Raw genomic sequence first — 12,446 nt, forward strand, 5'->3', positions numbered from 1 at the left:
TTACCAATAAAGAATCTCATCTATTATGACTCATCATCTATAATCACTGCTTGGATAGCTACATTAATTTCATTGAATTCTAAATTTCTTGATTTTTTTTGTATGAATTATGATAACTCATTTGTAATACCAAACATATTGGCCATTAAATGCATTATAAGATAAAATCAAAAGATTTCATTGAACTGATTAAAATGCCATTTCAGCTGACTGTATATCATGTACCACATTCTCCTTTACGATCTTAAGTACTTCAATCAAGTTGTGTACATATTTGTGAGAATAATTAAAGTATGAAAATGTGAGTTTCGATGGGGTTCAACAGATTGTTGTAAAGTAGTTTCTTGATTTAAATCACGAACACTAAATAAATCTCTAATTTTAAATACAAAAAAAATTCTCATGTTGAATAGCTTTGAGAGCATTGTTCCTCTTACAAGAAGCTCATACTGTATTAAGAATTTTTGAAGTAAACTCAAAAAGATATTTGACTTGCCAATGTATTTTTCTTGCCACTGTTACTAAACATAATTGAAGTTGATGAGCAAAATAATGAACATAATATGTTTGAGGATTGTCATGAGAATAAGTGTTTTAAAGTCATTAAACACACATCGCATATTAGATGCCCCATCATAGCCTTGGCCACATATTCTATGCAAGTTTAATGAATATTTACTAATATAGATTCAAGAGCTATCATGAATGTATCTACATTTATTGAGGAAAAATATTTGATGCCAACAAATCTTTCAATAACATATCCTTTTTTATCAACATATCTCATCGCAACAACAAGTTGTTACAACAGCAAGTTGTTCCTTGATTGATACATTATGAGACTCATACCCCATAATAGAAAAGTATTAATCATATATATATATATAATTTATTTATGCCTTGATTTTAACCAAAATATGTTTGGTATATTTGATTAAGGTATGATTATTTTTTAAAATGCTCATAACACTTAGATGTTGTTTTAAGTGTTTTAAAAAACATGTTTATTTTTTTTTAGAAAAAAGTTAAAAACACATCAAACAAACTTGTTTTTAAAAACAAAGGAAAAAATAAAAATAGAAAACTAAAGTGATCCCAAAAAAGCCCTAAGTTTCCTTCAATTATGTATACATTTTTTGTGTATTTGATCATAGAAATTATTTTTATACTCGTACTTAAAATATTAGTATAGAAACTTGCAAAAAAAAAAAATGTTAAACAATAGCTCATATTAGATTTGTGATTGTCAAAAAATATTGTACCAACTTGAAATCACAGGTTAATAATAAGGATTAATAATAAAAATAATAATTATTATTATTCGCTTTCACATATCACCATTGCCATTAAATTTATCCTTATGGACTTTTATTAAATTTTATCAATCCTAATAAAGTAGTTAATGATGGTGATGATATATGCCTACATGACTCCTAATAAAAGTATATTCTTTGATTAATCAATTAAATTGCAGGGCAATTACAATGCATAGCACCTGAAACATTGCTATTAACAAATCCAGCATTCTCTTTCATTTATTTTTCAAATTTTCTCTTAGATATAAAAATTTATGATAAAACACCAACCCAAATTTAGGGTGTCGTTGTTTCGGTTTTTCGGCTGGAGCTTTGGACCGCGTTGGTGGATCCCATGTTTAGTGGATTGCAGTTAAAACTACAACACAAAATTTCATAATATTATAACTATGGCTTGTGTCTCGCGTTTTGCATTCCACCTGCGCTTTTGGATGCATCGCACCCGCTCTAATTATTGCAGTGCCTCGGTGTTTGGTTGATGACACCCTTTCTTAGATCTCAGTAGAAAATAGTTTGATCGTTTGTATGGGATGGGCAAGATGATCATTTGGTTGTGGGATTGCTGTGGTTTTCAGCTAGTCATTGTTTACTATGGTATCATGTAGGTACAAATAAGCAAGTTCTTGTAGAACATTTAACATTGAGTTTACTTTTAAATTTCTACTTGTTTAATAAAGTATAATTGAATATGAGCATATTGTTATTTTAGACATTTATCTATAGATAACACTTCCAAAACCGAGTTTTCAAATAGAATTACTATGTCTTGAACAACAGCATTTAAACAACAGATTTTTCACAACAACTTTTAAACTGAGTTTTTATATAACTCCATCTAAAAAAACACGTCGAAAACACACCCGATACACCATCAACAAATTTCCATCATCTGAGACAAATTTTGAAGCGCGACTCTGATTTCAAGGTAAATTTATGTTCAAACTTCTATTAAAAGTCATCCAAGACTTTGATTTTGACAAACTTACGATCAAAGTGGTTGGCTCAATGAGACGACTCAATGATATTGAAACAAGCCTAATCTGAGTCAAATCAAGCCTTTAAATAACCTTTGGAAGCTTTCCAAGCAAAATTGGAATATCAAATGGATTTTGAATCCGATAAGCTTATAGTTAGATCGAGCGTCTCAATAAGACAAATTTAAGAAGCCTAATATCGTTTAATTCTAACGTCATTAAGGAACTCAAATGTACATCAAATGACATTCGATCAAGTGGATCTCTACAAACCATTCGATGGAGTGGATCAAATTTCTTCCTCATTTGCAGAGAGGTCTATCCCGGACTTTATAAATAGAGCTCTCCCTTTATTTGAGGAGGGGAGGTGATCCCGAGCAAGAGTAAGATCAGAGCTTGGAGAAAAGGGAGCTAAAGGTTAAGACCCTTCGCCGATAATTAGACAAACACCTTCTGCCCTACAGCCTCCAACTATCACCGACCACAGCTCATCGGTCGCCGCTCACTCCTTACGATAAAGTATCTCGTGAAGCATAAAATGATGTCATGGAATAAAAAAAGCAACAGTTAAGCAACGCATTATCTCAAACATCATACTAACCTATAAGATTCTGCAACAAAACACCTCACATATGGTGCAACGACGCCTCCCAAAGATGATCTAACATTGCTCCTCAAATACAATGGAACGACACTTCTGTTGCTTAACAAAGTTGTTTCTAGATTTTTGGTTGAAGTAAAACGTAGCTTTCTACTGTCATTTTTAGATGTAACTTTTATCACTTCTTCATTATGATTCACAAGAAAATGAAACAATTCTAAATTATTTCTCCCAAACTACTGCAAATCTCCAAATTGTCGCAGGCATTTGTTGGAGAAGAACAAACCTGTGAGCCTACCAATGACTCCAAGTAAGACAAACCAAAATAAATTGGGTAGAAATGAAAGAAAGAAGAAATCATTACATCTGCATATCAACAATGACGCCTGTAAGATACAAGTTTCTCCTTAGAAATATTATTAATATACTTAGTTCTATATTGTTTTTGGGAAATCTTAGTGTAAATATTTTTCTACCTAAAAGGTTGCGTCTAGAGATAACTAAAATATGCTTGATGACGACATGATAAAAACAATAATGACACATGCCTTACTTGAGAAGCAATCAAAATTTTTGAAACGATCTCAAAAATAAATTAATTTAAGGTGATTCTTGAAGCATGGATCAAGATAACTACAATGACACATTAGTAGAAAACATGTCAATGTTTCAATCCTTAAGTTAGCACTGCCTTAAGCCAAATTATATGAGAAGGCAAATGAAGAGGATTTTGAATTATTGTCATAAAGAACCACCACAATCAACAAACCAAAAGCATAATAATTCATTCAAAGACAATGAGAAAAACAAAACTAATTTGCAAGCCTCACCAACATGTGAAGAATGGGCAAAACCTATGAGATAGAAATGCTTATGTTGAGTATAAGTTTAAAACATCCTATAAACAAAGTGCATTGCATCATCCAAGGACAAATAAAGTTACAAATTCTGTAAGTTTTTTATAACACATACTATAATTAAGTGCTCCAAGAAAACTGACACATTTTAAAAAAATGTCAATCTATATACTAGAACAAGCCAAAAAGATTCATGAACTTTCCCACAAAATCCTGAATCAAATAGAAGAATTAAATCTAAGTAGTTGACTGGCTGCAATAATAGGGATTCTAAAAGGAGTGTTTTCTTCTTCAATATTTTCGGGAGGAACTCAAAAAGGAAGTGAAGGGTCAGCTCAAAAGTCTTTGTATGATGATTGGATTGTCATTGCCTTCCCAACAATCCTTGCAGGTCTGCAAACCATGAGAGGGAGAACGAGTAAGGCTCCGTGCATTTGAAATTTATTTTCATATATATTTTGCTAGCACATATCAAATTGCTATATTGTTGCATGAGGAGATTAATTCTTCTATTTTTTTTCTAATACAATAATTTTAACAATTTATGCTCTATTATGAATAATGTTAATTGAATACTCTTAATCAAGCAAGTGAGAAATTGTAGCATGGTCTTTAAGTGATATTAGGTCCACTTTTTGTTGATATTGCGTTGATTGAGAGCGACTTTGAGCACATTTTGGAGACTTTTAAGTTTTATGAATTGTTTATCTTGCTTCCTCTTTGCTATCTTTTTATAATATTAAAATAATAAAGTTTAGGGGCAATTACACAAAGACCAACATAACTTGCTATTTATAAATCTACCAATCTCTTCCATATATTTTTCAAATTCTCATTCACATATCAAAATTCATGATAAAATCCCTATTCATTTTGATCAAATTCTCAATAATTTGATCATGACACAAGTAAAGTTCCATAGCTCACAAAAATAGTCAAAGTGATTAATTTATTAATATCAATGTTTAGGAAGACCTCTATGCAATTATCCCTAATTTTTTATATCTAATACTTTGAATGGTGTAGGAAGCAATAAATTTGATCCCCAAAGGTCTTCTATCTTAGACTTCTTGACAAAATTCAAATGTCTTGGAAGGACACGTGTCATGATAAAATTCGGGAATAGTGTCCATATTTTCTCGGGCAATTTGGTTTCTTGCTTCCTGCACAGCTCTGCTCTTGCTCGATCTGCTTGTGAAGGCCGAGTGATCCTCATCTCTTCGTTTAGGGCTTTCTCCGTTGGCTTTTGGGGCCTCCAATTCCTTCAATAGGCATCTCTCCGAGGTTTTTGTCGAGCATTAGGGTTTCTGGATCCTGATACAAGCTAGGTTTCGGCAAAAGGATCGGCTTTTCTCTGTTATATATTTTCTTCAACTTAGATTGAGGCTGAAGATCATTTTGTGTTCGGAGTTTGGTGAAGCGGTGGAGAAATCAACCTGTCAATGTTGTTCTGAGGCAGTTTTGGGCGCTTCTGATATATTTTTTTTATCGGGCTGAAGGGGTTAGGGTTCAATGTCTTGGTCGGGCGCAGAAGATCTTTTTCTGTCCACTTCCCTCGCGAGCTATCTTGACAGTAATATACATTTTTCCTTTCCCTAACACTGCCAGTACAACGTATTTAATAACTCACTGTGGCTATTGAATTCTAGTGGATAGATTCTGTCTATATTTTTAGAATTTTGTGAAAAATCTTATTTTTCTGTGATAGTGATATTCTTTTTTATTGTTTTAGCAATGAAGTGGTGATGGGTAGCTCAGTTTACCTTATTTTTGTTGCATAATATATTTTCTCTATCTCATTTGGCTTTGATATTTGAAAGGAAGAAAGGCAGTGTTTTGTCATCTTCCATGTTATGTATGGGCTGAATGTTGGTCGAATTTCATACTAACCTGATTTTTTTTTTCTCTTAGCCATATTGCTTCCTTTCCTTATGTATGATCTTAACTGTTAGAATATGTTTGGTTTGAAGGGATTGAGGAAGTGTAAATTCAATTTGCTTCATAATTTCACATTCGGTGTTTGGTTTAAATGTAATTTAAAAGTAATGGGATTTGCCTACAAAAACTTGAGGCATGCACGTTTTAGTTGATAATTCTCTAGCTATGCCTAGTGAAAATGAGAAGTGAATTTTGTTAGATTATTATTATATTTCACATTCTGTCTTTTAAAAAAAAACAAACTAGCAATTTCTTATCAATCATGAGAATAAAAATTCAATTCCTCAATCAAACTGGGTGAAAACTAATTTAAACTCAATTTTTTTACTTTTTTTTAACATTTATTCTCTCCAGTAGTGCTTCAAAAAGCTTCAAAACTGGTGTGGTACATTTTGTTGATTTGTAGAATCAGTAGCTCAGTAGTTGTAGCTGCAGGAGGAACTGAGTACAAACTAACTCTATTATTTTTGAGAAACAAAAACTTTGCGATTGCTCGAGCTGAGCTGCTTCTTATAATAGGGCACACTATTCTTGTTTATGTTCGTGAATAAATTAGTTGAATTCATGAAATGGAGGTAATGAAGAACATGTTTCCGGATGTTCATAATTCTCCTCTTTGTTGTTTGCTACATGGTTTTTTCTTACTGTAAATGACTCTATGGTATTTGATTTTTATTCTGTTGTATTTACTGAGTGTCAGCCAATATATGTTAACATTCACTAGGGTTGATATCAAGTTGAGTTCGAGCTTGTTTGATCGAACTCAACTTGCTCAAAATAAAATTATTTGATTCCAACTCTATTTAAACTCAGTCGAAATTGCCATCATTTCAACCAAACAGACTCAAATTGAAATAATTTTATCTTTAGTCAATTTGTATTTATTTTTTAAACATTTAAATGCTATAAATATAAACATTATATAATATACATGATTTATATTTTATGAAAATACTCATCTCAATCTCTATTTTGAGTCAAGTAAAATTTGAGATAGTTTTGAGTTTCAATTTTTTTCTACGAGTGCCATCTAACCTTTGTTGAAGCATGAAACTCTTTATCATTATTAAGCACGTAATTAACTATTCAAAAACTTGATGTTATTGATGCCTTTGTTCCTTAGATTGAATTTAATCCATGTTGCAATTAAATGGTTAAATTTCACCAGTACCGGCTACCCTCTTATCTTTAACTGCATGAATATGGCACAACACCCAAATTTTTACTATATTATTGATAATTAGTTTTGTGGTTGCCTTTGTATTGATCTGTCTATTTTATGTTTGATGATCAGGGGATGCTAAATTTACTTTTTCTGCATCTGTGCATATGCTTTGAAAATTGATTCAAGAGGCTTATCTTTGCAATTATGTTATTTTAGTACAATTTTTTTTTTGTTTCCAAAATGTGGCTACGACCTTTTCATTGTTTCTTGTTTCTATCCTACACCTAACATTACCATATGCACAGCTCATTTTTTCCCTCATTTTCTTTGTTATGGAGTTGTGCATTCATACTCTTCATGTAGTTGTCTAACTTTGACCTCTTTTTATTCACACATGATAATGATTGTCTTAATGTTTCAGCAATGGTAGTACATTCTGACTCATTTAATTTCACTTGTTTTTATAGTATGCTTTTTAACTTGGTTTCCTAATTTTTTACGAACTACTAGGTTGGTGTATTGCTTTGGTGCTTTTTATGTCTCAATCATTGATGAAATTTTAACTTGATGAGTATAAGGCTCTTATTACATTTTCTTAATTTTTTTTCATCAATATATTGTCATAAGAGCTGTTTGTAATAAGAGAAAATTGAAAATATTTAAATTTAAATAATATAAATGCATTGAAATGGGCTATGTTATATGAACTCATGTTTTTTGCAACATAGAAGTCAATGATGATCAAGTTGTGCTTGGTTGAAATGAGAATATCAAGATAGCTTTATGGTAAAACTGAAAAGCAAGTTCAAATTCATTATTGTAGAAAGATAGTGACATTGGCGTCTCATGAAGAACATTATTACCGTTTTCCCATATTTTGGAATCAGTTTCATGGATCATCCCTATTTTTGCATCCTAGTTGAGTTCTATGTATAATATTAGTATTATTTTTTGCAAGTTTTCTTGCACTCCTTATATTTATCTTATGTTTGGTTGACCCTCACATTCCTTCCTAATTTTTTATTTTAGCTCTAATTACCTATTTTTGTTTTTTTTTTTTTATTGTGACTCTAAATAGGATGCAATGGAGAAAAATGATTCATGTAGCCGACCCCATGTAGAGGGATTAAGGCTTTGTTGTTGTTGTTGTATTTTGTATTTACCAGATTGTCCAAACTATTTTTCAATACCATATGCTCAGTTTCACTTATCACTCTAATATAATTAACTCTCCATTTTTCCTAGTTTTATGACAAATCTATCTTTATATTCTTGTTTTTGCGGCACTTAATTTTGTTGTGAAAGACTTCTTTGCAATTGTTAGATTCATGTGCATAGCAAATCTAATTGTTATTTTATTCAATGTTTTTATATCTCTGTCACTGCCTTATTTTTTAATCTCTCGTATTAGGTGGTTGAAAATTGGTGCAAGGGATTTGAGTACGTACTACTGAGGGCAGAAGAAGTATAGTGATGTGGTGGTCTATTAATTTGAAAGAAATAGGAAGGAAAACATAAGTTATTCAATATAATAATGTAAAATAAAAGTAATGCTTTTGGCATTCAACATGTGAGTGGTGTACATTGAGTTGGTGGATTAATAATTTGAAAGGAATAGAAAGGAGATGTCGTTGGCATTTTATAGCATTGTTGATGTCATTCAAAAATATCTGTATACAATAAAATCATTGCCAGTTTTAGCATTTTACATGAAAAAAAGACAATACATAACATGGGCGCCAGAATATTTGGGATAATGAAGTTGTTTTTACTACCATTGGTGCTGATGTAAACTCAATCTATTTCCTTTTTTTTTGTCACATTGTTATTTTTTAACTAATTATCTCTATTATTTTGATTGAACTGTACAAAATGCATTTCCACGCTCATTGCAAGCAGGAATTTAAAATTTATGATCATGATTTTCTGCATTGTTGACTTATGCTGATCATGCAAATTCACCTATTGTAGCTTGTGTAGTAAGTGAAATTTATCCATTTCCAGAAATTTTTTAATTATATTGCAACTGATTATCATCTCAATATATGATTTCTGGTACTGTAAGTGTTTGTTAAAACAAAAAGAAGGTTGCCATCTTGGTGCCAAGAATGATATATCTAGTATTTTACTTTGCATGAACAGAACCTTGTCATGCTTGAACTCAAGCTCGTACAATACATGGGTTATTATAATCTGGCTCAAGCTTGTGGTCCTCGTCGCTGGATAAGCCAGACTCGCAAGCTCCATTAATTTTTGAGATTGAGTGGGCTCGCAAGCCGGCTCAGCTCAATCAAGCGCATGTATCTATTTTCTCCGCAACATAAGCCCACCCCCCCTCCCAATCTCTACCTTGCAGTTTTCTGAATGTTTCATCAAATATGCTCACTTTATTCAATTTTGTACTCTGTGCAATCTTATATTTGATTTGCTTTGCTTTTTCCATTGCTTATTGCTTTGTTATGAATCACTGGCCTGTTGTTCACCATACTTCGCTTCTGGTGATCAGATGTGTTTTTTTTTATATTTTTTTCCTTTGCTTTAAACACTATACTTTGTTTCTTTTGTTACATTAGCTTGTTTGTATATCATCATGATATGCTTTGCTTTCTACTCTCTATTTTTTATGTAATGAACCCCTATTGCACCTCTACTTGCAGTATTTTTCTTTGATAAAATTGAATCAAAGTTCTTAATATTTTGATCATGCAGTACGACTTATTCTTCAGTCTAAGTGAGATATTGAATGCATCTAACCCTCCCTTAACTTAATATTTGTTTATTTGACAGAAAAACTCCTTGTTTTGCTAAGAGATGGAAGAAAACTGTTGGGTATTCTTCGATCTTTTGATCAATTCGGTATGTATTGAAAGTTAGTTTTTTTTATTGTAATTATCTATATTTGGGAATCTGTACCTTTTTCATATTACATTACAAATTCCCAATTTTCTTTTGCAAAGCAAATGCTGTTCTTGAAGGGGCTTGTGAGCGAGTAATTGTTGGAGATCTCTATTGTGATATCACCCTGGGTCTGTATGTAATCCGCGGAGAGAATGTAGTCTTGATTGGAGAGCTGGTACTGCCTTATGTGTCTTACCTGAAGGTCATTTTTGCAGTAATGTGCTTCGGTTGTACTTAACCATAAATACGGTAAACTTGGATTTGAAATTGACAGGACCTTGAGAGGGATGAGCTCCCTTCACATATGGTAAATGTTTCGCCGGCAGAGATAAGAAAGGTAAGTATCATTACATTTTTTTATTCTAGCCAAATTTGAGTTTAAATGAGTTACAGTGAAGATGCTGGGCTTCTCTCATATTTTTTGTGCTATATGTCATCGGCAAAAGTGTAAAAACGTAAAATAGTCCTCCGACTATTAAGAAATGTCGAATTTAGTCCAAAAAATTTAGAATGCTCCAATTTAGCCTCAGACTATTAAAAATTATTCCAAATTAGGCACACACACATATATATATAGTATATATATAGATAAAGGGACTTACCATCAATGACATAATTTTATCATTCACATACATAATCTTTTAAACATAAAATAATATTAAAATAAAAAAATTGATTTGTAATTGGGCAATTCATATAATTTAAAATTGAGTGAGCTCTTATTGCATAATTATTTATTATTTTTAATTTTTTCATTAGTAAAAGTGATGGCCGTTGTGAAGAGATTTATCAATGCAAATTAAAAATTATAATTTTTCAACAATAAATAAAAAGAGATTTATATAGAAACCACGTTAATTTTTAATAATTTCATAAAAGACAAAAAGATTTCCTTCAATTCATGCAGACCACTGTTAAATTTAACGAAAAATATGATTTAGAACCAATTTGGAGCAAATTTTAACAGTCTGGACTAAATTGGGTATTCTAAAACTCCTAAATTGAGCATTTTTTAATAGTTGGGGACTATTTTGGCCTTTTACTTTGCAATATTTCTACCCAGCAATCTATTTATGATAATTGAATCTTAATTGTTTTTTTTTAACAATTAAGCCTTAGTCGATTATCATCAAGTCTTGTTAAATAAGCATTTTGAAGAGGTAGTTTGAGTTCCAAAGAGTAAAAGAGGGTCAGCTAAATATTGAATGAGATGGACATGGTATATTGAAAAGCTGTGCTCATAATACGCGTTTATCTATTCAAAATTTCATTTAATCGCTCTGCCTACACTATGGAACTCAAATTTCCAATTCATATGCATGTTTATAGATGTAAATGAACATCTGTTATGAAAAGGATTAAGGAAATAAATGACATTTGCTCTTATTCATCTTTGTTTTTCATTTTTTTTCCATTGTTTAGACTCAAGACAACTATTCTACTCCCCAACTAGTGTACCGTCTCTGGATCCTATATAGCATGGCCAATTATATAACATCACTTTTTTGATAAAATTTTCTTTTCAGGCCCAAAAAGCTGAAAGGGATGCCACAGACCTAAAAGGCTCCATGCGAAAGCGAATGGAGTTTCTTGACCTGGAATAGGAATTGCTCATCCCATTCTGTCATTATGGTGAAAGTCCAAAATCATAGTTTCCGCACATTTTATCGCGGTTTTCTGGTAATTAGCCTTTTTAGGCTTTTCTCTTCTTCCACAGTGCAGAAGAACAAAAAGAAAAAAAAAACAAAACTTTCACAGGATTTGTTCCTTTATTATAAACTTTGTACTTGTCAATTAACCATTCATAAGTTTATGTGACTTATATGTTGATTGGTGGGTGTCAGACTCATCTCTTGTGGTTACTGTAACGGAGTTCAATGTGTTCTTAAGTAATTTCAGGTTTCTAACCTGCTATTCTTTTAATTGTGCTGTGGCACATTTAAGCTTCACAATGTTTAATTAGTATTTCTCATGGCTGATTTTTTTGCTGACACGATTCTGTTATAATTATTAGTGGTGGTGGTTGATTTGTGTTAGGAAGGGATCATGCTCAAATTGCCTGTTTAAGCTTTGATTTGGCTAGATTATGTCTCCTTTTGCTATAAAGTTATTTAAGGGAAGTTGCATTATGAAGAAAATGCTTGTTACAAAGCATAGAAAGGTTATTGCTATTGATAAAACTTAAAATAGAAGGAATTTGTTTGCCAAATAATGATTTTATTTTATGTAAGCATAGAAATTTCATTGCACGTATGAAATAATAAGAATTAGTTGCACTCTAGTGTAGGTATAGAGAGCATTCTTTGTAATTTTATTACCAATTCAGACAGCCCAACTGAAAATCAAATAATTTTAATCACATAAGAGTATTCTTCTCGCACATTTTATTTGGATTATTCAAATATAATGCTGTATTCAGTATGCGCATTATTCAATAACTATTTTCAAAGAAAAGGCTTTGCAGAATATCTATATGACTGTAAAGTTTAATGAAATTTGCGTACGCTCATGCTAACTTTCTTTGACTAAACAAAATAATTTGAAAGCATTTTGTTCCAGTTCATTCAGAATAGTATGGCAATGTGGGTATTAAAGCGAACAGTAAAATAAAATTTAGATTTTGCTCATCAAGCTGGTCGAAATGGATTGGACCGGTTCAATGGACCTACTACTGCGTCCTACTTTTTAATTCATATT

At 31.6% G+C, this 12,446-nt stretch overlaps 1 protein-coding gene across 1 annotated transcript; it reads left to right on the forward strand.

Annotated features, from left to right (window-relative positions):
• Positions 1–4,848: 4,848 nt before the first annotated feature.
• LOC110037233 (sm-like protein LSM1B) lies at positions 4,849–11,702 on the forward strand. The gene is made up of 5 exons (XM_020741826.1): positions 4,849–5,321; positions 9,639–9,707; positions 9,809–9,924; positions 10,024–10,086; positions 11,276–11,702. Exons 1-5 carry the CDS (start codon positions 5,261–5,263, stop codon positions 11,351–11,353), a joined length of 387 nt encoding a protein of 128 aa, XP_020597485.1. The 5' UTR covers positions 4,849–5,260; the 3' UTR covers positions 11,354–11,702.
• Positions 11,703–12,446: the final 744 nt, after the last annotated feature.

Source organism: Phalaenopsis equestris, unplaced genomic scaffold, assembly GCF_001263595.1.
Source record: "Phalaenopsis equestris unplaced genomic scaffold, ASM126359v1 Scaffold217266, whole genome shotgun sequence".
NCBI classification, from domain to species: domain Eukaryota; kingdom Viridiplantae; phylum Streptophyta; class Magnoliopsida; order Asparagales; family Orchidaceae; genus Phalaenopsis; species Phalaenopsis equestris.